We start from the raw sequence: 26,095 nt of genomic DNA on the forward strand, positions 1-26,095 counted from the left end.
AAAAATAAATTCTAGATCATATCTCCACAGCTCATTTTCCTGTACGACTAGAAGTGATTCATGAGATAGATTTTAATGCTAATGAGCATTTTTTGAATGACTCATGTACATTTTAGAATTTCTCCTCTGTCTCTTAAAATATATATATTCGTGCTGTTTTATTCTTCAGATTTTTTGAGAGTTTGGTGTTGCACCTCTGATTTTGCCAGCCTTACTGTTTTTCAGGAACCAGTGTAATTCTCAACAAAAGAGATTGTGTATTGCAGTGCTTTTCAACTGGGAGCAAGCCTCCCTTCCCCCCAACCCCAGGGTTCATTTGTCAGGTTCTAGAGACAGTTTTGATTGTCACCATTTGTGATGGGGATTACTGGCATCACAGTGTAGGGGTCGCAGATGTTGCTGAACATCCTACAATGCACAGGACAGCCTACCACAATACAGAGCTCTGCAGCCTAACTGTCAATAGTGCTGAGTTTGAAAAAGTCATTTGTCCATATTAAACTCCTTCTATGTTTAGGTCCTATACTTTCCCACTTCCTTTTTCATACTCTACTCATGCTTTTCAGGTTCACCTTTTAAAGTCCCACTTTGTCCTGAGGCTTTTCTTGATGGCTCTAAACCTACATTTCATCTCCGTTTTCTTTGTTCTATTATACCATCACTGAAATCTTTGCATCTGATAGTCTATGCTGTTTTATTTCTATTTGTTTATTGTTTATGTATCTTGTTTTTCAAACTAATTTTGTGAAGGATCAATGTCTTACATTGTTTCTGGGCTTTCTAACTGCTGTTGACACTGACATTACATTGTGAGTTTGTAGAATGAAAAAAGGGCCCATGGCCTACCTAGGCTCTGGCAGATGTGGTGGTAAAAGAATGGACTCATCTCTGTTGATGGCAGTTTGGCATTAGTATCAAATGGATTATGGAAGAAGTGATAGCATCGGTGGTGAATGGAATGAGAAGAGTGACTCTCCAGTAGCAGGGAGGAGGGTAGATCCACTGCAGCCATTAAACTAGTGCTATTTAAAAAAAACTAGTACCCTCTGAATTCTAAATTGGCTGTCTTCAGCCTGAGTCATACTGTTAGAGGAGATCTATCTTTGGTTCATACTTGTTTGGTTCAGCTGTCTGTGTGGAAGGGAAGGATCCGTGTTGATCTGTTAATAAATTTGAGAAAGATTTTCAAAAAAGGGTCAAAGGTTAGCTAAGAGTTAAGCATAAATCAAGCTAACCAGAACACACTGTTTCTTGAACTTTTTGTTTTAATTGGTAGAGAGAGATGGGTGAGTAGAGGAGTGTAACTTGAATCTTTAGACATGTTAGAGTCCTTATCATGAATATACAAGTTGCCAAAGAAGAAACCCAAGTTTGCACTAAGGTATTACCTGAACGTTAGCGTTACCTGCTGAAGCTTTCTTTTCCATCTGATTGGATCCTTTTTGTGTACAATTATCATTAGATATTTAGCACTCTTAATTTGAAAACTTCACTTCTAGTGCCAAATACTTTCCCTTCAGAATTTGTGTCATAATTCTATCGCTTTGGAGCAGGTACCATTCCATCTTCAGGTGTGAGTTTCTGAGCAAAGAAATGTATGGCATTTCAAAGATAATTTCAACATAGGAACAATTAGATAAATATTTTAGTGTCACTTCAACATTTATATGAAAACAACAATTTTTATTTTTGCAGCAGTTGGTACAAAATGAGAACGCAAAAGTTTTGTTCATACTTGTGTTACATAGTAATTTTACTTTTTCTGTAATAACATGAGAGTAAGAAAAAGACAATTTTAAAGGGGTGGAGTAGGCAGTGGTTTTTAACTGGGGATACTTTTTGTCTCCCAGGAAACACTTGGCAATATTTATAGACATTTATTATTGTCAAAATTTGGGGGGCAGTTGAAGGTTGGGTGCTAATGACTTCTAGTGGGTAGAGATCAAGGATTGCTGCTCACCATTCTACAGTTCACAGGACATCCCCCTTTGACAAAGAATTATCAGGCTTACAGTGTCAGTGGTGCCAAAATTGAGGGACTGCAGGATGAGGAATTGCAAAGGACCTACTCAGACCCAAAAGAAATGTTTTGTGGGTAGTAAACATAGGTAAAAATACTCAGTTTCACTTGCAGTGAATGAAAGGCAAATTAAAGTGTTTTTCTACTATTAAATATACAGAGTTTTGAAAGCGTGTAATACTGGAATAAAATAGGTGTTTCTATACTGATGGCACTATAAAGTGGTACAGCATTTCTGAGGGGCTTTTGAATATATGTATCAAAAGTTCTTGCATTTCATACTTTTGACTCAGTAATTCCACTTACAGGAATTTATCCTAAGGTAATAAACAGATGCCTACAAAGTTTATTCTTGGGATATTAAACGCAGTTATTTTTAATTGTAATGAGCTGGAAGCAAACCTAAATTCTTTGTTTAAAATGGTGGTTATTAAATAATGGTACTACCATATGTGATATATATTGAAAATCTTACTTTTCAGACTACTGGTCCCGTGACAATACCCACAGTGAATGAGGTAGGGAAACAAAGGGATATTAATCAAGGATACCCAATTTAAATAAATAAATATTAGTGAAAAAATACACTAAACATGTACTTTAGTAATAATTACTGGGCACATTACGGACAATTTTCATTGTTTCTATGTTTTGTAATTTTTTCCAATGACTGTCCTATTTATATAATCAGAAAGAGGGGGAAACAGATATCTTTTAAATTTTTAAACTCTAGTAAAATTTTGTAGTAGCTCTGTCATTTCTCAGACTATTTGCTGAAAAATCTGTCCTTTCCCATATACTGAGTTTCCATTTATGTATGGGTCTGTTTCTGGTCTCTCTGTTCCACTGATATTTTAATGCTTGCTCAATTAATTGATAAAGTATAATATATTTTAAAGGTATAATTATGCAAAAGAAATTATGCAAGGAATGTTCTCTTGGTTTGGACCCCACTTGTAGGTTTTCTGAGCTAGTGATTTGTATTTTAAAGGAAGTTCTTAAAAACGTTGTCAAGATTTTGTGTGAGCAGTTGTGTTCTGATTTTTGCCCATCTTTATCACTCATGTAATTCAGTATTCAGATTAAATTTACTTGTCTTTGTTTGCTCCAGTCAGATAGTTACGACTAAATTCTGTGGCACTTTTAAGTCTCCTGATTCAAAGCCTGTCACCTTGTGTCAGTGATCAGCCCTATTAATTTCCTTTTTGTTTTCATTCATTCATTTTTTTCCATATTCCCCTTTGTTTACAAATGGTACAGTATCTGCTCTCCCTTGGAGATAGTGTAGGGCTCTCCTGTGCTCTCTTCTCTTAGCTTCCCACACAGATTTTGTGTGGAAAGCAATTAGTCTGAGTAGGAAGTAATCTTAATAGAATTTGGAACTGTAAGGGGCAACAAATTAAGATGTTGCTGCTGGCCACTAAAATGTTCTAGAACTAGCTGGGAAATAAGAGATGGATTTTCGGCTCTTGAGTCTCTGAAAGATACCTTTAACCTGAGAATTGTGAGGGAAACACGTTTGTTTTAGTACTTGAGAGTTCCTGTGGAAGAAAAAGGTCAGTGTGGTGTTTGGAAGGAGGCTGCATTTATTAGTGATATGAGTTGTTCTGCCTTCGTAGAGGAGAAACTGCATAAAGGGAAAAGTGGAAGGGAAAGAGAAGAAAAGGAAGTGAAGGGAGGTGAAGTTACTTTAAAAAATTAATGAGTAATGAAATTCAGTAAATTCTCGAGTTAATTTTAGCAAAGTAGATTTAAATTCTGAGTATGTATTTTATTTTTGGAGGAAATTTTTATGTGGAGGAGTTGATTTTAAAGTTGAAAGCATGTTTATGTTTCATGAGCATCTGTTTAGAATAATTTTATTTTCATGTGAAAAATAAGGTTTTTGTTTGTTTGTTTTGTAGTTTCTTGTCCTGTGAGTACATTCCTAAGAAAATTATTTCTGTTGCCAAATTTTTAGTTGATTTACTCTTGGCCTATTTTTGTGCTCAAATTACATAATTTTCAGGGAAGCATTTTTTGCTTTTGTTTTTATCAGTTGTGTTACATCAAAAAGCGTTATCTTTCACATTTTATAGAAGCATTTTTTCAATTATATATGGCACAGGAATTTGACTTGCATCTATTGGATCTGATTTAGACTAACTGTGCTTGATACATTTGGAACTTAAAACACAAATTGTACATAATTCATTTCAGTTTATGGGACTTAATTACCGTCTGACCTAGAATTGGTGACCTAGAGTCTTTGAAGCTCCTCATAGTTTGCTTTACTTGGTCTCTATCACTCCTTGTCTCCCTATTGCCATTAATGTGTTGCTGCTGTTGTTTGGATGTCATGGGTGGATTCTCAAGCAGTTCGTGGAAAGGTAGGTTAAAAAACCCATGTGATATGGAAATTCTAATTCATGAAACACGTTATGACTTAGTGGGTGATTATTAAAACTACAAAAAGATTCTTAATTTAAGAAATGAAAAGTGTAAGACTCCTATTTCAGTACCCTCCCCTGGTGTGTTTAAGTATTAGTTAAATGACTGTAGGGAGTCTAGTGAAATTTAAAGATAAATTTTAGTAACCATTGACAATTGTATACTACTCAGAAATTAATATTAGGCATGTTAGAGATTATAATATGCTGCCTCTGCTTGTTAAACCTCTAATTCCCCTTCCCAAAGAAGACTAGGGAAAGGAGGGAAAACTTAGTCATGCAGATAGCTTTAGATAATCACCCTCACCATATTTTAAAAATAATAGTAGTAAAATTTACCTACCGTATAATTCACTCATTTAACAGAGTAAGTTGTCAGGTCACACATCAACTCTCTTTTTTGAGGAACTGCCAAGCCAAACTGTTTTCCAAAAAGGCTACACCATTTTGCATTCCCATTAACAATTGCCCTGCATCCATCAACAATGTGTAGGTTGCATTCCCATCAACACCATTTTGCGTTTCCCGTCAACAGTTGCCCTGCATCCTTCCCAACACTTGTTTGTTTTTTAATTTATTATTTATTTACTTATTTTTGGCTGCGTTGGGTCTTCATTGCTGTGCGTGGGCTTTCTCCAGTTTTGGCGAGCGGGGGCTACTATTTGTTGCGGTGCGCGGGCTTCTCATTGCGGTGGCTTCGCTTGTTGCGGAGCTTGGGCTCTAGGCGTGTGGGCTTCGGTAGTTGTAGTGCTTGGGCTCAGTAGTTGTGGCTCACGTGCTCTAGAGCGCAGACTCAGTAGTTGTGGTTCACGTGCTCTAGAGCGCAGACTCAGTAGTTGTGGTTCACGGGCTTAGTTGCTCCGCGGCATGTGGGATCTTCCCGGACCAGGGATCGAACCCGTGTCCCCTGCATTGGCAGGCGGATTCTTAACCACTGCGCCACCAGGGAAGTCCCCCAACACTTGTTTATTGTCCATCATTTTCTTTTTAGAAGTATTTGCATATACCTTTATTGGTAATATAAATTGGTATGCACAAGAACGTTTACCAGAATATAGGTTTTAGTTCATTAATTGTGAAAGATAAACGAAATACACGCCCACACACATATATATATATGTCAGTAAGAGATTGTCATACATCTATTCAGTGGACTGAGCCATTAGAATAACGAAAGTTAGTATATTTCGAAAATGGAAATGTGAACGACACATTGTTGAGTGGAAAAAAGTACATAATTCAAACTTCATTTACATAAAATGAAAGAAGTAGTGCATATGAAAATTCATAAATACTCTCTGGAGGATCTTAATAATATTATTGATGGTCATGTTGAGGTGAGATTGCAGATGATTTTATATTTTTCCTGTTTTGCTTGACGTATCTACAATGAGCTTTATTACTTTTATAATCAGAAAAAAACCCTGTAGTTTTGTATTTCATTTTTTAATACACCAGGTTCTTATTAGTTATCTATTTTGTGCATGTTGGTGTATATATTGTCAATCCCAATCTCCCAGTTCATCCCCCCCCCGCCCCACTTCCCCCGCTTGGTGTCAATACATTTGTTCTCTACATCTGTGTCTCTGTTTCTGCTTTGCAAACCGGTTTATCTGTACCATTTTTCTAGATTCCACATACATGCGTTAATATACGATATTTGTTTTTCTCTTTCTGACTTACTTCACTCTGTATGGCAGTCTCTAGGTCCATCCACGAAAAATATGGAACGCTTCACGAATTCGCATGTCATCCTTGCACAGGGGCCATGCTAATCCTGTTCTGTATCGCTCCAGTTTTAGTATATGTGCTGCTGAAGCGAGCACTGTCTGTCATTTTTATTATAACAACTTTAGTGGGTGTGAAATGGTGTCCTGTGGTTTTGATGTGCATTTCCTTAATGACTAATAATGTCAAGCATCTTTTCATGTGCTTATTGGCCATTTATTGATCTTCTGTAATTATGTACCCCTTTAAACAGTAACATCTCACCCATCCCTTCTTCAAGACCCTGGCATATGCCTTTCTGCTGTCTCTTTGAATTTGACTATTCTGGATACCTTTGAAAAGTAGAATCAGAATACTTGTTCTTTTGTGTCTGGCTTATCTCACTTAGCATAATGTGTTCAAGATTAATCATTGTTTTAGTATGTGTCAGAATTTTCTTCTTCTTTAAGGCTATATCCTATTGTATATACCACATTTTGGTTATCTCTTCATTTGTTGAGGGACACTTGGGTAGTTTCTGCCATTGTGTATAAGTGAGTTTCATGTGATTGAGTTTCTGTTTTCACCTCTTTTGGATGTCCAGAAATGGAATTGTTGGATAATATGGTAATTCTTTGATTTTTTTGAGGAACCGGCATGCTATTTTCCACAGGGACCCCACCATTTTACATTCCCACAAGCAATGCACATGGGTTTCAGTTTCTCTACATACTTGCCAGGCAGTCGTTGTTATTTTTTTTGTGTGGGGTTGGTTGGTTTGTTTTTTTGGATAACGATCAATCTGATGGATGTGGAGTTCTGTTTTACTGTGATTTTTGATATTCATTTCCCTGAATAGTTACGTGGAGCATCTTTCTATTTGCTTTTTGGCCATTTCTGTATCTTTAAAGAAATGCTTATTCATGCACATTTACTTTTTATTTATTTATTTTTGGTTGCGTTGGTTCTTCGTTGCAGCGCGCGGGCTTTCTCTAGTTGCGGCGACCGGGGGCTACTCTTCATTGCGGTGCGTGGGCTTCTCATTGCGGTCGCTTCTCTTGTTGCAGAGCACAGGCTCTAGGTGTGCAGATGTGTCAGTTGTGGCAAATGGGTTCAGTAGTTGCGGCGCACGGCTTTAGTTGCTCCGTGGCATGTGGGATCTTACCAGACCAGGGCTCGAACCCGTGTCCCCTGCATTGGGAGACGGATCCTTAACCACTGTGCCACCAGGCAAGCCCTGCCCGTTTTTTTTTGTTCGTTTGTTTTTGTTTGTTTTGTTTTTTTGTGTTTTTTTTTTTGCGGTACGAGGGCCTCGCACTGCTGTGGCCTCTCCCGTTAAGGAGCAACAGGCTCCGGACGCGCAGGCTCAGCAGCCATGGCTCACGGGCACAGCCGCTCCGCGGCACGTGGGATCTTCCCGGACCGGGGCCACGAACCCGTGTCCCCTGCATCGGCAGGCGGACTCTCAACCACTGTGCCACCAGGGAAGCCCCCTGCCCGTTTTTAAAATAGAGTTGTCTGTTTATTTGGTGCTGAGTTGTGGGAGTTCTTTATATGTCCTGGATATTAAAACCTTATCAGATAGATGATTTGCAAATAGTTGCTCCCATTCTGTGGGTTGCCTTTTCACTCTTTGCTGATAGTGTCCTTTGATACACAGCTTTTTTGACTTTGATACAGCTCAATTTATTTCTCTTGTTGCTTGTACTTTGGGGCGGGGCGTGTCACAATATTTTTTATATCAACAGTGGTAGGTTTTGAAATGTCTTGGGAATGTATCAGGAACCTTTGAAGCTCACAGTGAAGAACAAACATTTTCTAGATTTTACATTTTTTATTTTGAAGTTGAAATTTTATCAGTGGCCACCAGTATTGCAGTTGATTTTCTTCAAGTGATAGACTCACATGTTCATTTTTGAGGTGATGTCTAGCAATTTCTCTTGGTCTGAATAAGCATTGTTTGTTTGACATTCCTTTCAAGTAAAAATGGCTTTCATTCAACCGGCAGCAGTATTTAACTTTTTGTGACTTGAGATGTCCATAATGTTATGTTATGCAACAGAAGTCCTTTATGTATACTTCTTATCTTGTTACATGGGATATTAAAAAGGTGTGTGTGTTTTCACAGGTTCAGATTTAATTAAGTTAGTAAATTTGTTTTATTAAACTTTCCAGTGAAACAGGTTTTTTTGTTTTGTTTTAAACTGTGAGTCTGGTGATAAAGAAGGTAACGACTACTTCTAGTATGGTTGGGTACTGCTGCCTTGATTTGTGCTGAAGTGTTGTCCATTTTACCCACTGCTGCTTTTGCACCTACTGTCATTGCAAATGTCAACTCAGTGAAAAAGTCAACTCTATTCTTATGAAAATAGCTTTGACCTCTTGGGCCTCGCTTTGAGAACTGCTGCCTTAATTTGTAGGGTTGCTGGATGGGATGGAAGAGTGGTTGCAGACTAGCAGTCTTGTCTCGCTTAAGTCATCTCCTGTGTAAGAGATCTATCTGCTGCCAGTAATGGTTGTAGTGTTTGGAGGAATGGTTGGCATTCCTGACTCTTGCATCTCCTAGACATTATGCTATTTAGGCAGGTATCACAAAATATCCTTATATTAGTGGTAAAATGTGAGGGAGCAGGGGTAAAAGGATGTTTATATTAAAAGTTCATGAACAGATGTGAAGATTACACAAGGGTATTATGTATTTTTTTACATTGCAGGCTACATCTTGGATAGAACCTATGATATATACCTTTTAAATGACAAAATACTAAAAAGTTTTGTTGAAAGCAAAAGAAAAAGGAGAAATTGAAGTTTATTTTGCTATTTAAGAGATAAAAAACAAGAAACATTTACTAGTCTATATAAGCATTATACCTTGGATGTTAAGAGCTTAGGGTATGGAGTCATTTGTCCACTTAAATTTATAAATGTAAGGTTGGGCCAATTTCCAATAGCCGCTTTTAAATGGGGGCAGTAACACCTCCTGGGTTAGGTTTGTTATGAGAGATAGATAGAGTCAGAACAAGATAATGTTTTAAAAATGTGGAGAGGGGGACTTAGACAATAAGCTTTCAGCCAGAAGTAGTTAATTTTAAAGATTTTAATCTGATTTAGGTTTTGTTTGGGTCAGGAGTTTGGGAGAATTGGATGGAACCCAGTTGGACCTTGTGAGTCAGATTGATCAGGCTTGGTGCAGACTACTGAACGAAGACATTTTCACGACTACTTTTCCAGATCTTAATTTTGTTAGCATTAGTGTCATGGTAAATTTTGTATTTGTGCTTTTTTTCAAGAATTGTGACCCTACATGGTATTATATATTTTTTTAATTTTTTGCTTATAGGATTCAGTGGTCCCAGTTTAAAGGCTATTTTATTTTCAAACTGGAGAAAGTGATGGATGATTTCAGAACTTCAGCTCCTGAACCAAGAGGTCCTCCCAACCCTAATGTCGAATATATTCCCTTTGATGAAATGAAGGAAAGGATACTGAAAATTGTCACTGGATTTAATGGGTATGCATTTAATTCAACTTATTTTAGGTTTAATTTTTAGGAGAACATCAGATTTTTTCTCTTAAGTTTTGATGTGTCTGGTTGATAACTGATTATCCATTAGAACAAGTTCTGTGTCTTGTGATCTATATAGTAGTTATTGATTTCCAGCTTACAAGTATTTAAAATATTGACAGCTTTTTTTTAAAAAAACTTGAACCACGTTTATATGGGTCAGTGGCATTTAGACTTTAAATGTGTAAGACAGTGGAAACATTAATCAAATATTTTAAAATTTTTTCTTTCTGTTTTATATTTGATATTATAAATCCTTATACTTTGTCTAGAACCTATCACTGAAATAAGTAACATTTCTTTTAAAATGAAAAGCAACGGTTTATGAAAAGATTCTACTTAGTGATTTTTTATTTTAAAACATTTTTTTAGAGTCCCTCTTTTCCCTCCAGTAAGTAACCATTTTCAGCCCTTTGTAAAACATTGTACTGAAAAGTTACTCTCCACTAAAATGAAGTTGACCTTTAAATTGCGTGTCATACTCTGTGTTATTTTAAATACTTCCTTTTCAGGACTTTGTATTTTTAGGGTTCCCTTTATTGAAGGGAAGAAGTATTTGTTAAGTTGAATTGTTCAGTATTTAATTAATTTATTTTTATTTTTGGCTGCGTTGGATCCCTGCTGCTGTGCTTCCCCCCCCCCCCCCACAACCAGCTGCAGCGAGCAGGGGCCACTCACTTGCCGTGGAGCGTAGGGGGGGCGCCCCGTGGTGGCCTCTCCCGCCGCGGAGCACAGGCTCCAGGCACGCAGGCCCGGCAGCTGTGGCTTGCGGGCTCAGTTGTAGCGCACGGGCTCAGCTGCTCCCTGGCATGCGGGATCCTCCCCGACCAGGGATCCAACCCGTGTCCCCCCCACCCCCGCCGCCGCACTGGCAGGTGGATTCTTAGCCACTGCACCACCAGGGAAGCACGAATTGTTCCGTATTTAAATTGGCATTAACAATTTGGAGTGTGGAATGACAATACCTAATTTAATGAATTGTGGGTATGTTAACCATGAATTCATATTTAGGGGCAGTTTTTATTTGATCACATTTCATTTGTGAGTAGTTTTAGGTAGCATAAATGGTCTCATTTTTTTCTTCAGTTACTTAATCACATGGGATTTGCAACAAGATAGTGTAATCACCTAACCCTTTATTATATGCTATGTTCTCCTGCTTAGCAGTTTGGCTTAAAATATCAAATTCTTAAGCTTTGGTTTTAAGTATGTTGCCAAAATACTTCTCTTTTGGGAGAAATTAAAGCTTTATCATTGAGCTGCTCTTGGGGGTTTGGGATTGGAGGGAGACTTTATTTTCACTGTGTACCCTATTGTACTGTTGACAATTATTTTAACTGTATGTATATATTTACTTACCAATACTGATTTTTTTTTTAAAGCACATGCCAAGATGAAGACATGCAATGTATTAGAAGTATACGTAAGATTTACTGTTGAATTGAATGTGGTTAAGAATACTTCTTGGGGGTGTTTATAAATAGTGCAGAGGTAGTTAGATAGTACTTAGACATTATGGTAACTCATCTTTTACTTCAATAAGTTATGGCTCTCATTTAAAATTACGAGTTATGGTCAAACAGGTTAAGTTATACCACTGCTTTGTGAATGTGAAGCTACTTGTGATTCTGAATTTAGTAATACCATTTTCAGTTCTTTCAAATTAAATTGGATGAAATACATATATGTAGGTATTAAATTAATCTAAATATTTGTAATGTCTTAATTTGCTAAATAGGTAGTCGACCTACCTCAGAAAATGACTTGAACAGTCATTAAATGCCTAAGCATACATAAATATAATTACTTTTAAAATATTTTTCATCTTTGAACCATAAATACTTTGAATTTATGTTTTTTTCTCTGATTTTTCAGAAAGGTGGTTTACGAATTATTTTTCTTAATCAGGCAGAATCCAAGTCTTTTTTTTTTTTTTTAATTTTATTTTTTGGCCACACCATGTGGCATGTGGAACTTCCCTGACTAGGGATTGAACCTGTGCCCCCTGCAGTGGAAGTATTGAGTCTTAACCACTGGACCACCAGGGAAGTTCAGAGTTCAAGTGTTAATCAGTGATACATTAATATTTTTCATTTCAGCCATTTTTGTCTGTATCATACTATATTGGTACATGGTATATAAAAACATGTCTGTAATATTTTTCAATTTTACTTTTGTGTTTGAATAGACATAGACAAGCTGTTGCTTTTAAAAAATTTTTTGCTAAGAGTGGTGGGTAGAAGTAGCATTTTGTTCTTTTTTAGCTAGTTTGAGAGTATGTCCTTGCCGGTATGCCTCTCCTGCTATTTGTAATAGATCATCTTTTAAATTATAAAAGTGACATAAGTATGTGCATAGTTATAAAAAGATCCCCAGTCGCCCTAGGAATATATAAAGAAAATAGGAACATGTTATATGCCAGTTTTATTTTACTTTTAGAAGAGCTTTGAAATCTTCTTTATATCAGTACATTTACAGCTGTGTCTTCTATTTGTCTGTTTATTTGAAATAGCAGCATTGTTTTCTGTTACATGAACAGATTATATAGTTCATTTTCTCTGTTCCCACTGGTGATGGGCATTTATTTTTTTGGCTGTTACAAGTAGTGCTTGTAGTGAGCCTCCTTGTAAATACGTTTTTGTGTTGATGAATGTCATATGTTGAATATATGTATAGATTTATTGTTGCTTTTTTTTTAATTTGTAGAAAAGGAGTTGCTAGGTCATGGTGTATGCACACTTAAAATTTTTATTAATATTGCCAAATTCACCTCACAAAATGTTTTCATTTATGCTTCTATGTTTATATAAATGCAGATAGTTTATTTCTTCAGTATTTTTGTGGGTATGTACGTGAATTTGTGTCTGACTGCAAGTGAAATTGAACATCCATGTCCTTAATGACTCTTTTATGAATTGTGGTTTCATATGTCTTTTTTTGGTTTTTTTAATCTTTTGGTGATTTTCTTATTGGTAACTTCATTTTGTTGTTTTTGTTTTTTGCTTTTAATTAGTGAAAGCTCTGTGTTAAATGCTTCAATATATTTTGGCATGGGGACTTCCCTCGCGGTCCAGTGGTTAAGACTCCATGCTCCCACTGCAGGGTGCACAGGTTCAATCCCTGGTCAGGGAACTAAGATCCCATGTGCCGCAGGGTGCGTCTATCTTAAAATATATATATTGGCACGAAAAGATTAACTGTTTTCTAAAATTAGTATTGTCAGTATATAAATTTTCCCTCTTTGAAGCGGAAATTGTCCATTCACTTGTTTGCTTGACTTCCTGAACTGTAAGATTCTGGACACCAGGGAGGACTATCTTTTCCATATAAGGCCTAGCACAGTGAATGCCTGAACATAGTAGGTTTTCAAACAAACAGGTATGGAATGAGTGAGTGAAAGGAATAAAAGCATGTTTCTGTATCTGTATTTTGTTTAATGGGGCAGGGTAGATAGAATTACATAGTTGAATGCTTAAAGTTCTTTAAAAAATTTTTTTTAGTCATATTTTCTTGTCCTTTTAAAATTACTTTTGAACTTTAAAATTTTATAGGGGAAGATGGATTATAGCTACTCTCCAGAACTGAAGTTACAGTTTCTTAGGTGAGAAACACCAAAAATTAAAAATTAACGAAATTAGAAACTTCAACGAATGGTCGGTTAAAAGACAGTTGCCTTTTTTTTTTTTTTTTTTTTTTTTTTTCCCCTGTGGTACGCGGGCCTCTCACTGTTGTGGCCTCTCCCGTTGCGGAGCACAGGCTCCGGACGCGCAGGCTCAGTGGCCATGGCTCACGGGCCCAGCCGCTCCGCGGCATGTGGGATCCTCCTGGACTGCGGCACGAACACGTGTCCTCTGCATCGGCAGGGGGACTCTCAACCACTGCGCCACCAGGGAAGCCCGACAGTTGCCATTTTATGCCCTCTATGTGGGTTTATAATCAACAAGAGTATATGTAGGCTTACTCAAACTGAGGCCATTTATGAAAATTCTCTTCCTATCTTAGATGCCATGAATATAATTTAGAAATTGCTTGTAGCTAGTAGTTCATTCCTATAATGGTACCCAAAGAGAGATTTCGAGAGGTAGAGAATAACTTACATTCCTAGTAGTTTTTAAAAGATTATTTTAAATCCTAATTATTGAAATGGAAGAATAATGAATGTAAATTAATTACTTAAGTCTTCCTCCACCTCTGACAGTCTGTTAGAGCTAAGACCTCTCTAAAATAAGCAGTAAATTTCACTTACTATGGGTAGTTGACTAAAACAGCATGGCTATGTATTTATGAGGGGTTCTAGGCACACTGCACAACTGCTTGATACCTAAAAATCTTTGTTACATCATCTCTAAGGCGTCCAATGCATATCTTTTGGCATGATTATAGTCTGACTATAGAATTTCTTCTCTAAAGTTATTTTATTAAAAAAATTTTTTTAACATCTTTATTGAAGTACAGTTGCTTTACAATGGTGCGTTAGTTTCTGCTTTATAGCAGAGTAAATCAGCTATACATATACATATATCCCCATATCTCCTCCCTCTTGTGTCTCCCTCCCACCCTCCCTATCCCACCCCTCTAGGTGGTCACAAAGCACTGAGCTGATCTCCCTGTGCTATGTGGCTGCTTCCCACTAGCTGTTTTACATTTGGTAGTGTATATGTGTCCATGCCACTCTCTCACTTAGTCCCAGCTTATCCTTCCCCCTCCCCGTGTCCTCAAGTCCATTCTCTACGTGTGGGTCTTCTAAAGTTATTTTAATGTACATAATTAACTAGATTTTGCTTAGTCCTGAAAACTTTCACGTGATTGTTTTATATGCATGTGCACACAAACGGAGATCTCTTGTAAGTTTCTGCACCTGAGAGTTTGCCTCTTCATACTTTTTTTTCTTAAAGGTTCATATACAAGGTTTTTAATACTTCAAAATCTAGATTGTAGATATAAAACATTTACTCCTTTTTTGATTTTGTATTGTTTGCTTTACAGTTAGCTCAGATTATTCAGGGATGAAAGAATGGGTTCCAGCCTTTTGTTACTTTGTTCTTTTACTCCTTTTACCTATTTTATTGCTTGCTGGAATTTCTGCTCCTCTGTTGAGAAAAATAGAATTATTGCATTTTTTATTAGTTATTTGTGCCAGTATTTGTTGAGCATATTGAATCCTTTAGCTGAAATTTGTTTATTTCTTTTTCTTTACTCCCTTTCTTAGCATAACTAGTTGAGAATCAGAATTATTTAGTAACCTTCCCTCCTTATTCTCCTTCCTGCCTTACCTTGTCTGGTGGTAATAGGGTTTGATATGATGCTCTCTCTAATAAAATTTTATAATTGAAAGGAAATAAACCTGCTGTATTAAAAAAAAAGAGAGGAAATAGCAGGAACCTAATTAATTTTTCTTAACATTTTTATTTGAGGCAAGTAAAGTAATTCAGGCACTGTAGAAGATGGTAAACTTGATTAAAAGTGTTGACAATTGCTATAGATTTGTTTTTTAATGGGGAATGGTATAGATACTAGTTTATGGTTATTTACCATTATTGTAAGAGGCTAATTCTTCATTTTCTTAATTTTCTATACTTGCCATTTTACAGTGCTGTTTTCAATAAATCTCAATTACTAACATTTGATTTGAGTTGTAAAATATATGCAAATGAATATTTATGTTGTGTATATTTATACAGATGTTAAATAAATCCTGATCCAGAAAGAGCATATTGTTTCAGGTCAGATAATATCACAAGATTCCAGTGGTGATTTCTGACTTCTATAGGACTTAAGAGTAAACAAAACTTAACCAATTTAACCTTTGATATCTAAGAGATATATAAGTTAATTTCTACTTAAATAGTTGAGGTCAAACGAGTAATTCTGTTAACTAAGACACAGTATAAATGTGGTCATTAATAGAAAATAAAGATGTGGTAAAAATCACCTTTATGCATAAAACAGAAGTGATTGGTTGTTTTAGCAGTTTTTAAATAGGATGTCTGGTTTTGTGGTTATCTCTTTAGCCTTTTACTTTAATGGCCTCTGTGTTTTATACTCCTTTATCTTTTTTTATGAGGAACATTGCTTATATAATGACATAGAGGCAAGATATAGGTTATCTGATTTTTAAAATCTTAGACTCTGACTGAAATGTGCATTTCTTCTTTTTGGATGCCTTCTTAATACCTTGGTATATATCCAGAATATTGGCACATCTTGATGATCAAACCTTTAAACAGACTAAGATAAATTAAAAACAACACATAAATTTTAGTTACTTAGAGTCTTTCTCAAGTTAAAATACAGGATAGGAAATTCTATCTTTAGGGCTTAGTGTTAGTGTTTAAAATTTCTAATTTGAGCTTAGATGTCTTTCTCTGATGTTCAGCAGCTTTCTTGGTATATTTTCCAAAGTTAGAATAAACTATCTTGTGTGCTTATGTGTAATGGAAGAGTAACAGAAAGCAGAACTTTCATATAGTTGTACCAGGTGTTCATTGGGGATTTATCTGGTTTATTCTTATACCTCCTTTTAAAGACGCACCTTAAATTAAGTGTTCCCACGTTTATCCTCGATTCCCTGGCAGTTTATTCTGTCTCCGTAGCACTGTATACGCGATTTTATTAGCATTTCTTGTTGTAATTGGGTTGTTTTTAATTGTAATTGTTTACATTACGTGTCTATCGGGTCTGCTATTGAGTATATGTTAATATTTCTGCTTCATAGTTGGCTCTCATGTTTACTTAAAAGGTTAAAAAGTACACACTTTATGAAGAGACCTTCAGTGCAGTTGTCAGAATTATAATATTGTTTCCAGTGGATACTTGGATTTACAAGAAATGTTTGTATTTTAAGCCTGTTCACTTGAGGGAGAGTTGTGTAACATTTTAGTGCCATCTATTGGACAGTTGGTAAAATGACTTCAAAAGCTTCTGGAAGTGTCTAAGAATGTAAACTCATTTTGTCATAGGCTGACATCGTTATGCAAACATAATACATTTTTCCTCATAAAGCAGTATTAATATTCACCCACGCATACAGTGTTAATAATTGACTAACATTTTACCTACCTTCCTAGAGAAAATTAGCCAAAACATTTAGTGTAAAAACATTGTTAAGCAGGGAGTTGGAAGATGCTCATCTTTTAAAGTTAATTTTAAAAGAAAGTACTAGTATCAGTGTGTGAAAGAAATTTAGTTGGAGGAATAGACCTAACTAGACAATGTCTGTTTAAGTATTTGCTGGTTAAATAGTATTCGAATGTTCTTAACACTGGGTGCTATTTTGCTAGTTTTTGAAAAATGGGTAAAAACTCCTTTTTAGTATCACTCTGACGTCATTAGTGAGGGAATAGCATTTGGAAGTGTGTGTGTGTTTAGGATTTGGAAGGTAGTGAACTCAAAGAGGGGCTAAGGTACAGGTATACCAGTAATATTCTGAAATCCATGATGGTACTGCATTTCAGATATATATGTATATAAATAAATTATATATTGACTATCTTGTATGTGAAGATATCCTGCCCTTAAGAAGCTTTCAGTCAAATATGAAGAAAGACAGTTTGGAAAAACAAAGATAATTAGTTTTGCCAGTGTACTCTACTATGAATTTTAAGAAGAAAAAAACATTACTTTTTCTCAGAAACCAAAGAACTTTCCTATAGCAGTCTTGATGAATATCAGAAGTTGTCCTGTATTTCTGTCTGCCTCTGAATATTTGTGATAATGAGACAAATGTTTCGCCTCTTAGTGCCCAATGATAGTTTTCTGACTTTTAGGCTTTGATATACGACTTGAGAGAAGATTGATACTTGGTCTCTCGCATAACTAAAATACTTGTTTTCATATGAATAATATTTATTTTAAACGTTTTCAAAATTTGTCATAGGTCATATATTGAATTTTGTTTTTGAATTTTTAAAAGAACATAAGAATAGTGTTGATGCTAAGAATACAAGAACTAAACATTGTTTGTCCAACTAGAAAATAAACATTTACGATTTTACGTATGTGCAGTGTAGTGGAAGGGACAACATGGGATTTGAAGTTAGACTGGGTTTTTGAGTCCTGCGGTATTAATCACTAATGGCCTTACTTTGTGGGTGGGAGGGAATTTTGTGTTGATCTGCCTGTCAACAAGAAATAACTTTGTGGGTAATAACTGTTAATCTGAGGCTTTGTAATTGTCTTTATAAGGAGAATAAATAGATTTGTGTGGCAAATAACTGAAGTCTAAAGTTTACGTTTACACTTTTTAGCTGCATTTGTCATCTCTCTGCTCACATGTTTGCTGTTCATATTGTAACACTCAGGAATGCTAATAGTGTGTGAGATAAACACTGCTGTTTATAACATGATTTTAGGTCCAATTTATGTTTCAGTTTTGTATTTTCTGTGGTCAAGTGAAAATTTGATTGTGGTTGAAGTATTTGTCAAACAGTAAGGTACCTACCAAAATATTGAGTGTATTTGTATGTATTTTAAGTTTGATGAAACATGTAGGTTGTACATAAAATTTTAATTATGGAGCATAACTATGTTTATGATACTTTTTCATTGGAATCACTTGTCTTATTCTGTCTGATAACAAAACATTTGTAGTTTTATTTGAACACTAAAAAAATCTTTGCAAAAGAATACTTGAGAAAGTTTCCGTATTTAAATAAACTCTGACTTGATTATTATTTGTGTTGCCTCTCTTGTAAACTTAAAATTGAATTGTCAGAATTAAGAATGTTAAAATTTTTTCTCAGTTTTGAAGCTTTCCGTTAATTTTGAATGTTCTTTATTGCTTTTTAAGGCAAGGGAGGGAACATTGTTTTCTTTTTAAATAAGAGGACAGGTGTGCTTATTGCCCTGCCTGTTTTTAAGTGACTCATCCATTCATTTATAGCATTTTCTTTTGTAGCTTAACACAGGGGTGACTAGATAAAGCTTGAAATAGCAGGAGTAATAATGTTCCTAATTTTCTTAATAATTAATGACCCCAAACTATAAAACTATATTCTTTTGCAGTATACCTTTTACTATTCAGCGACTATGTGAATTGCTCACAGATCCAAGGAGAAACTATACAGGAACAGACAAATTTCTCAGAGGAGTAGAAAAGGTATTTATTTTATTATTGGAATTATATTAAACTGTAGCATAATAGATTTCAGAAAAGAACTTTGAGTAGGCCCTGTTTCAGGCACCTTTTCTTGAAATAGGTTTCTCAGTCTATCTGAAGTTTTTCCCAATTTGTTTTCCAAATTATGTCCTAAGTTTCAGAGGAAGATTTAATAGGAGGGAGCTGGAGGAATGCTTGAGGTCAGTTAAGCTTGGGAAAAGCAGTTTATTATTGTCTCGTGGGAATTCTTAGTATACCTTAACATATTAATAGCTCCAAGAAGTTCTATAATTGATATTTTAATAATAGAGCGTTTTGCAAACTTGTTTATCTACAGAATTCATTTCTTTCTAGAGTTCAGAGGTACACAACTTGGAAAATCTCTGATACAAAGCATTTAAGTTAGATATTGAGAAGGATATATATCATGTGTAAGAATGAGAGAAGCATTAGGTTTTTAGTGGGTGAGGGGATGTTAAAGGAGCAGGGCATTCTGGACAAAGGAAACAGTCTGAGAGAATGAAAAGCAAGACACATAGACTTGTCTGGAAAGAATGAATGAAGGAGCCCCATGGGAACCAAGATTGTGGACCAGTGGTTTTGTTAAAACCATTGGTTTTTAGTGATTGATCCTAAAACATAGTCTAGTGTTATTTTAAGGTTCTAATTGAAGTTCAATTTATTTTACCCTTGGAGCAGGAATCCAAAATCATTGCCTAGTAATTTATAATAGATCTTAGGGCCTTACTGGATTAATGTGTTTTGTTGAGCTTCTACACCTTCGATTTAGTAAGATTCCTGAAGGGCAGGAAACTGAGATGGTTCTTCAGTATTATTTTCAGTTCAGAGACTTTCAGTAATTCCACTTGGGCAATCTTTGGATAACGAGGCAGTGTCACAGTAATCATAGTTGTGTGACCATGGACCAGGTACATAACCTAAGTCTCACTTTCCTCATCTGTATAGTGTGGATCATAATGCGGCTGTGAGGAGGATTAAATGTAAAAGCTCTTACTTTGGCTCAGCAAACTTGCAATGAGTATTGACTATTAATAAAGTTATTGTTACCAGAAAGATTATATTATAAAAAAGGTTTGAGTCTCTTTCCTTGAGGTATATTGTGCTACACATCAAGCTTTTGATTGGGTACTGCTTTAAAAGGAAGTTCGTTATAGTAGGCCTAAATACTTCAAACTCTAAATATCTTGGTGAGATTCTATCTCAAATAAGAGACGGTGGTTCTGTTCTATTATCTGTAATACATAATGTCAGGGCTCTAAAGTAACTAGAGTAGAGTAAAAAAAAAAAAAAAATGAGGCTGGCAAAAAAATAGTTTAGTGGGATATTAGATTTTGGGCTTTTGCTATTGTTTTAGTTTTCGTTGCTTGATTAGAGATTTTTCTTTATCCTTTATCTTTTTTTTTTTTTTTTTTTTTGCGGTACGCAGGCCTCTCACTGTTGTGGTCTCTCCCGTTGCGGAGCACAGGCTCCGGACGCGCAGGCTCAGCGGCCATGGCTCACGGGCCCAGCCGTTCCGCGGCATGTGGGATCTTCCCGGACCGGGGCACGAACCCGGGTCCCCTGCATCGGCAGGCGGACTCTCAAGCACTGCACCACCACGGAAGCCCCTAGAGATTTTTATTTTTAGCCATTTCTTTTATTAGTAAAAATGTAATAAAATGGAAACTTAATACCAGGGGAGATTCTGAGAAATTAAAAACAAATAATTAAACTTTATTTTGTGGTACTTTTCCTCGTATTAATCACCAATTTTGTTATTGCAGAATGTGATGGTGGTTAGCTGTGTTTATCCTTCTTCAGAGTAAGTATAGATATTTTTCTTTTTCTAGTATATTCTAATTATTAAATCATTTCTAATGTATTAGTCTTAAAAATAGGTTGCATTTATTTTATATGTAATTAAGCATGATAATATTTGTAAATGCTTATGAAACTACCATCCAGTACTCAAAGTAGAATATTACCAGTAACATTACCTATATGTTTTTCCAGTGAACAGAGTTGTATTAAAGAGATTCATGATTTACTGCAGTCTTAACACTGTTGGATTTATGTACTGTCTGGACCCTGGGATCCCATCCGAGACAGGCCATTTCTAGGAAATAATTCTTAGGTTTGTAATAGCTACTTGATGACATCGCTCTTCATGATGGAAAATTATTTCCAGTTGCTAAGATTTATATAGTAAATTAAGGTTGCAATTTAGGGCACACTCCTTGGCACCACTGGTATTTTATTATGAGTGGATGTCCTGGGATTGCAGGAGATTTAGCACTGCCCATGGCTTCCACTGAATGCCAGTAGTGTCCACCACTTCCCGTGAAAAATTTCTTTAGACGTTGCTAAATGTCCCCTGGGGATGCAGAGTGAGGGAAGGGGGATTGTTGGAAGATGTTGCCCCCTGTTGAGAAACACTGGTTTAATGGTTAAAATATCTGATCTCATACAGACCAATAACAGTGAATTTGTTAGAACTCTTGAAGAATGTACCTGTATGTTGTTAAATAACATACTAAGATAATCCCATAGCTGTTTTTCTTAGAAGTCTTTCATTTGGTTCTGTGACAGTGAGATCTTACAAAAGATCTTTTAGACCCGTGATTCTCATCAAAATTAAAGAATTAAACTATCCATAAAAGCGTTTTTTTCTTTTCTTGTAGGAAGAACAGTTCCAATAGTTTAAATCGAATGAATGGTGTTATGTTTCCTGGAAATTCACCAAGTTACACTGAAAGGTCAGATTATTGATTTTTATTATTCAAAGAGTTACAGTTTCTTAATTTTGGTTAGGAAATTCAATATACTTATTAAGAATTGGGAATTTTACGGCAGGTTAGGATATACCAAACAGAATTAGTTAATTTGGTAATCCATGGTTCTGAAAGTCAAAATTAAAGAAAATGTTTCTGTGATATGTTCATATAAACAAACCTTGGGAGGGATGACTTTTTAACAAAAATGGGAAAATGATGTTCATTTATTTTACTGTAGGTCTAATATAAATGGACCTGGAACACCCAGGCCACTTAATCGACCAAAGGTTTCTTTGTCAGTCCCCATGACAACAAATGGCTTACCTGAGAGCACAGACAGCAAAGAGTCAAACTTAAAGCAAAATGAGGATAAAAATCACAGGTTTGTATGTGATTTATATTTAAAAGAAAAAATGTTTTCCAAAAGAGTTAACATTTATTGATGGTTTTTCAGCCCTCATTATTTATTATTTAGAATTTACTGTTGTTTTGAGGGGTAGAAAAGGTTTTAATGTAGTTAAAAGGGGCTGCAGCTTTTTGCAGCATTATCACATGCTGACGATGGGCAGAGAAAAGACTTAAACTGCTAATTTGGGGAGATTTTATTTATAATAGGGTGTTAAGAAAGTGGTCATGGTACATTTTTTACTTCTTTTTGAAAGTTACTTGAAAAGAGAAGATATTTATAAATGAGTTGAAATTTTGTGAATTATTTCTCATTGTAGATCATAAAAGGAAACCTTTTTATTTATATCCCATCTCAAATTTTCTACATCACATTAAGGGAAGGAAGACTGAATGAGTGAGAGGAATTAAAGAGTATTGGCCTGCCTGGACAGAAGGGTCTTATCAGAACTGATTTCTTAAATTGGTGATGACGCAGAAAGGTGTCTTTGTTCTGACTTACTCAGGAATAATGAGCATCTTATCTACAGCTTACTCTCAGATGGTTCAGAAAATTACTAATGACAATAAGAATAAACAGAGATGGAGACAGGGTGATGGAGCAAATGCAGTGAGTTGCTAATTAAGGGGATCTGCTTTAGGGGGATATGATAGTTCTTTTTCTGTGAGTTTAAAAATATTTCACAATAACTTACTTAAGGAAAAGAAAAGAGTATGTCCCTGTGGAAGACTCGTAGTTTTATTATAGGAGGACATTTAACTTACTGGAGAATTGAACAGAAAGGTCATGTAACTTATTGACAAGTTGCTAGTGGGAAATATTTATTAAACAGTTTAGGTGTCCTCGAAATTATTCTCTTGTGTTTTTCTTTGCCCGGATGTTATAATTTAACTTTGACACTGAAATACAGTTAAACATTATTAGACCTTAAAAATGAGAATGTAAACGATGAAGACACAGTCCTACTAATGACACTTTAAAACAATATTTACAGTGACTCTTCGACATCTGAATCAGAAGGTTCCTCAGTGAGCCCTATAAAAAATAAACATCCAGATGAAGATGCTGTGGAAGCTGAGGGGCGTGAGGTAAAAAGACTCAGGTTTGACAAAGAAAGCGACGTCAGAGAGATGGCCAGTCAGACATCTTCCAGTGAAATTTCTTCAGTTATGGTAGAAGAAACAGAAGCTCCATCTTCATCTCAGAATAACGACAAAGAAATTAGTTGTACCAGGCAGCACTGTACAGAAGAGGATGAAGAAGAGGATGAAGAGGAAGAAGGTATTTAGAGACCATCTGTAAAAGGGTGGAGTAAGGAGATCCTCAAATTCTTGTACTTCATTTTTGCGTGAAAGAATGTCACATAATGGAACTCCTTATAATGCTGATGTTGGGCTTTTCTCCCACCTTTATGTGTTCTGTAGTTGCTGCTGAGTTTCAGGGATATGATTTGAACTGTAGAGTATCAGAATTCATGAAACTTAACTGTGGAGGTATTTTGAAAATGAAATTTAACTACAACAACATTTGCTTATTTTTAGAGTCTTTTATGACATCAAGAGAAATGATCCCAGAAAGGAAAAATCAAGAAAAAGAATCTGATGATGCCTTAACTGTGAATGAAGAGACTTCTGAGGAAAATAATCAAATGGAGGAATCTGATCTGACTCAAGTTGAGAGAGGTTTACATTCTGAAGGTAGTGAAAATACCGGCCCTGTAAGTAGTTCCAGTTGCCATGAAACGGAAGAATTAATAGGATCCAATTCCAGTAAAACTGGAGAGATTCTCTCAGAATCTTCCATGGAAGCCACAGAAGTCACAGATGAACCAATGGAACAAGACTAACTATTTAGAAATATTTAGATGCAGTATTTTCCATACAGTTCTGGTTTCACACTGTATAAAACTTTTATGTAATAAAGTGGACCTTTAGTTTTACAAGAGAAGCAGGTTGTAAAATAAAGTACTGTATGGGATCAATCCTGAAAGAGTCGCACATGTAAGAACTGTGAGTACCAGCTCCTCGGGGTCCTGCTTACCGCTGACTTCTTTTGCTCTGGTCAGATCAGTGGTTTGTGTATAGATTGTTTTTTTTTTTTTAATTTAGAGTTAAAAATTTTAAACTGGAAGATAATAATTATAATTTTGAAAACTTTTGGAGATTATCACATTTAGTTTATACATATGCAAGAAAGCTTTTTGTCTTGTCTCTTTCTGACAGCTCTAGCAGTTTTCATATTTTGGTCATAGTTTCAACATTTTAACATGAATTATAGGGTTTCATGTTGGTTTCCAGATTTTATTGTTTGACTATGTACTATGGAACTTTAAGTCATATATACATATATATATATATATTATTCTAAGGGGGGAAATGTTATATTTTTCTTTTTCTATAAGAGATGAATACAGTGGATACTTTTTCTATTGGTAATGATTGAGTTCACCTCTTTCAGAAGACAGTTTCTTTCTCTTCTGAGCAATTCAAATAAAATCTGGCCCTTGTGGAACCCTGGAAATCTTAAGTCTGTTGAAATGCCAGGTTAAACACATTCCAAGAGATCTGTTCAAACTAAAATTCTTTTGTATACTTCTGAGGTGCCTGAGAAAAAGACTTCATTATTTATGAGAAAATGTGCTTTATCTTGGAAATTGTGTTCAAACATTAGCTTACTGTTTTGTAGAATGAGTGCTTACAAAGCTGACATGAAACCATCTCAGAAGAACCAGGCAGGTCTCTTCACCTTTTGCTTGCTTTTCTGAACAGCGGGAACACTACACATTTCTTTCTAAATTGTTCTAGAGTATACAGATGCCAATGGTACGAAACACCACTGTACTGGAAGAATTGATACATTACTTTAGTAATGTACCAGAGCTAAATGACTGAAGCTTTAGGGGTACATAAAAACCACCGTAATTTGTATGACATTTTGAAGTGAATTAAATATTTTTGAACATGCTTCTTCGACAGCCAGTGTTATATTTTTCAGATCAACACAAAGCACAATGGTTACTCTAAACTCAATATTTTCAAATTCACATAACTTAAAGTCATGCAAGCTGCAATTTCCCTGTCTAAATTACTGGCTGCCAAATTTATACCTGTTTCTTCAGCTGTACCTTTTGATATTTAGAATTTTTAAATTTCTGTAAAGTAGATTTTGTAGAATGTAATGTGTTCACTGCCTTTGTGAAGCGGTATATAATTGTATAATTTCTGTGTGTAAACTGAATGCTTGGGCTTTCAATACAGTATTCATATAAAGCAATAAATATTAATGTTATGAAATATTTGAGTACATTTTTATCAAAATATATAAGAATCCCTTTTTTTAATTTCAGATACCTGAAGTACACAGATGAACTTATAAAACTGATGCAAACATTTTCTGACACTGTATCATATGCTCTGGGGTGATTTGGGCGGCAACCACAAGTTTTGCATTTTGCCTACTTCAGTTGCTATGACTAAAAATACCAAAATGAGTTGGCTCCGTTTATGTCTGTAGGATATTATACTACTGACTGACTTGACTGTCAGGTTTACAGCAGCTAGATGATATATTTGTGAATATGTCTCATAGTTGAAATAAAAACTGAGTATTGATTTATTTACTGTTATTCAAGAGGGGAGGAAAAAAATCACACGTTGTAAATTTTTAAAAAAATTTTGCAAAAATGTTAATGAAGCAGATTTTAAATGTGACATTCATTTGTAGTGACCTAGTCTTTATTTTCTTGAGGGATATTTTGCCAATGAGAGCAGATTTTAAACATTTTAAGTTTAGAAATTCTGAAATTTTCTTTAGAATATTTATGAAATTATTGTCAATAAACCTATTCTTTAAGATTCTGTGACCTTTTGATATTTTTTATTTTAATTGTGCCATGGACCACTTGTAAACTGATTTACTTTTGTTAAATATAAGTTGAAGATTTAGCGTCATGACTTTGAGGTCTGTGGTTTTATTTGTAAACTTGCAGTTGCTGTTTTGGCAAGGGCAAATGTATTTCTTTATTAAATAAAGTACAATAATGGTGAATGTACCAAAATGCCATCACTCAACTCTATGAGAGATCTGCATTTTAATCT

At 35.3% G+C, this 26,095-nt stretch overlaps 1 protein-coding gene and 1 non-coding gene across 3 annotated transcripts in view; one reads left to right on the plus strand and one right to left on the minus strand.

Moving 5' to 3' along the window:
* The window catches only part of PPP4R2 (protein phosphatase 4 regulatory subunit 2), a 152,086-nt gene extending 126,795 nt beyond the window's left edge, over nt 1-25,291 (plus strand). For both annotated transcript variants that reach the window (XM_067755216.1, XM_067755215.1), the window contains 7 exons: nt 9,497-9,667; nt 18,725-18,818; nt 20,603-20,640; nt 21,500-21,574; nt 21,831-21,974; nt 22,993-23,279; nt 23,540-25,291. In XM_067755216.1, the coding sequence (XP_067611317.1) occupies nt 9,497-9,667; nt 18,725-18,818; nt 20,603-20,640; nt 21,500-21,574; nt 21,831-21,974; nt 22,993-23,279; nt 23,540-23,844 (1,114 nt within the window). In that variant the 3' untranslated portion in view covers nt 23,845-25,291. The remainder of the gene's footprint in view (nt 1-9,496; nt 9,668-18,724; nt 18,819-20,602; nt 20,641-21,499; nt 21,575-21,830; nt 21,975-22,992; nt 23,280-23,539) is intronic.
* On the minus strand, nt 6,168-6,275 carry LOC137233225 (U6 spliceosomal RNA). The gene has a single exon (XR_010947384.1). It is a non-coding gene; the product is annotated as a U6 spliceosomal RNA (small nuclear RNA).
* Nucleotides 25,292-26,095: the final 804 nt, after the last annotated feature.

Source organism: Pseudorca crassidens, chromosome 10 (genome assembly GCF_039906515.1).
Source record: "Pseudorca crassidens isolate mPseCra1 chromosome 10, mPseCra1.hap1, whole genome shotgun sequence".
Taxonomy (NCBI): Eukaryota; Metazoa; Chordata; class Mammalia; order Artiodactyla; family Delphinidae; genus Pseudorca; species Pseudorca crassidens.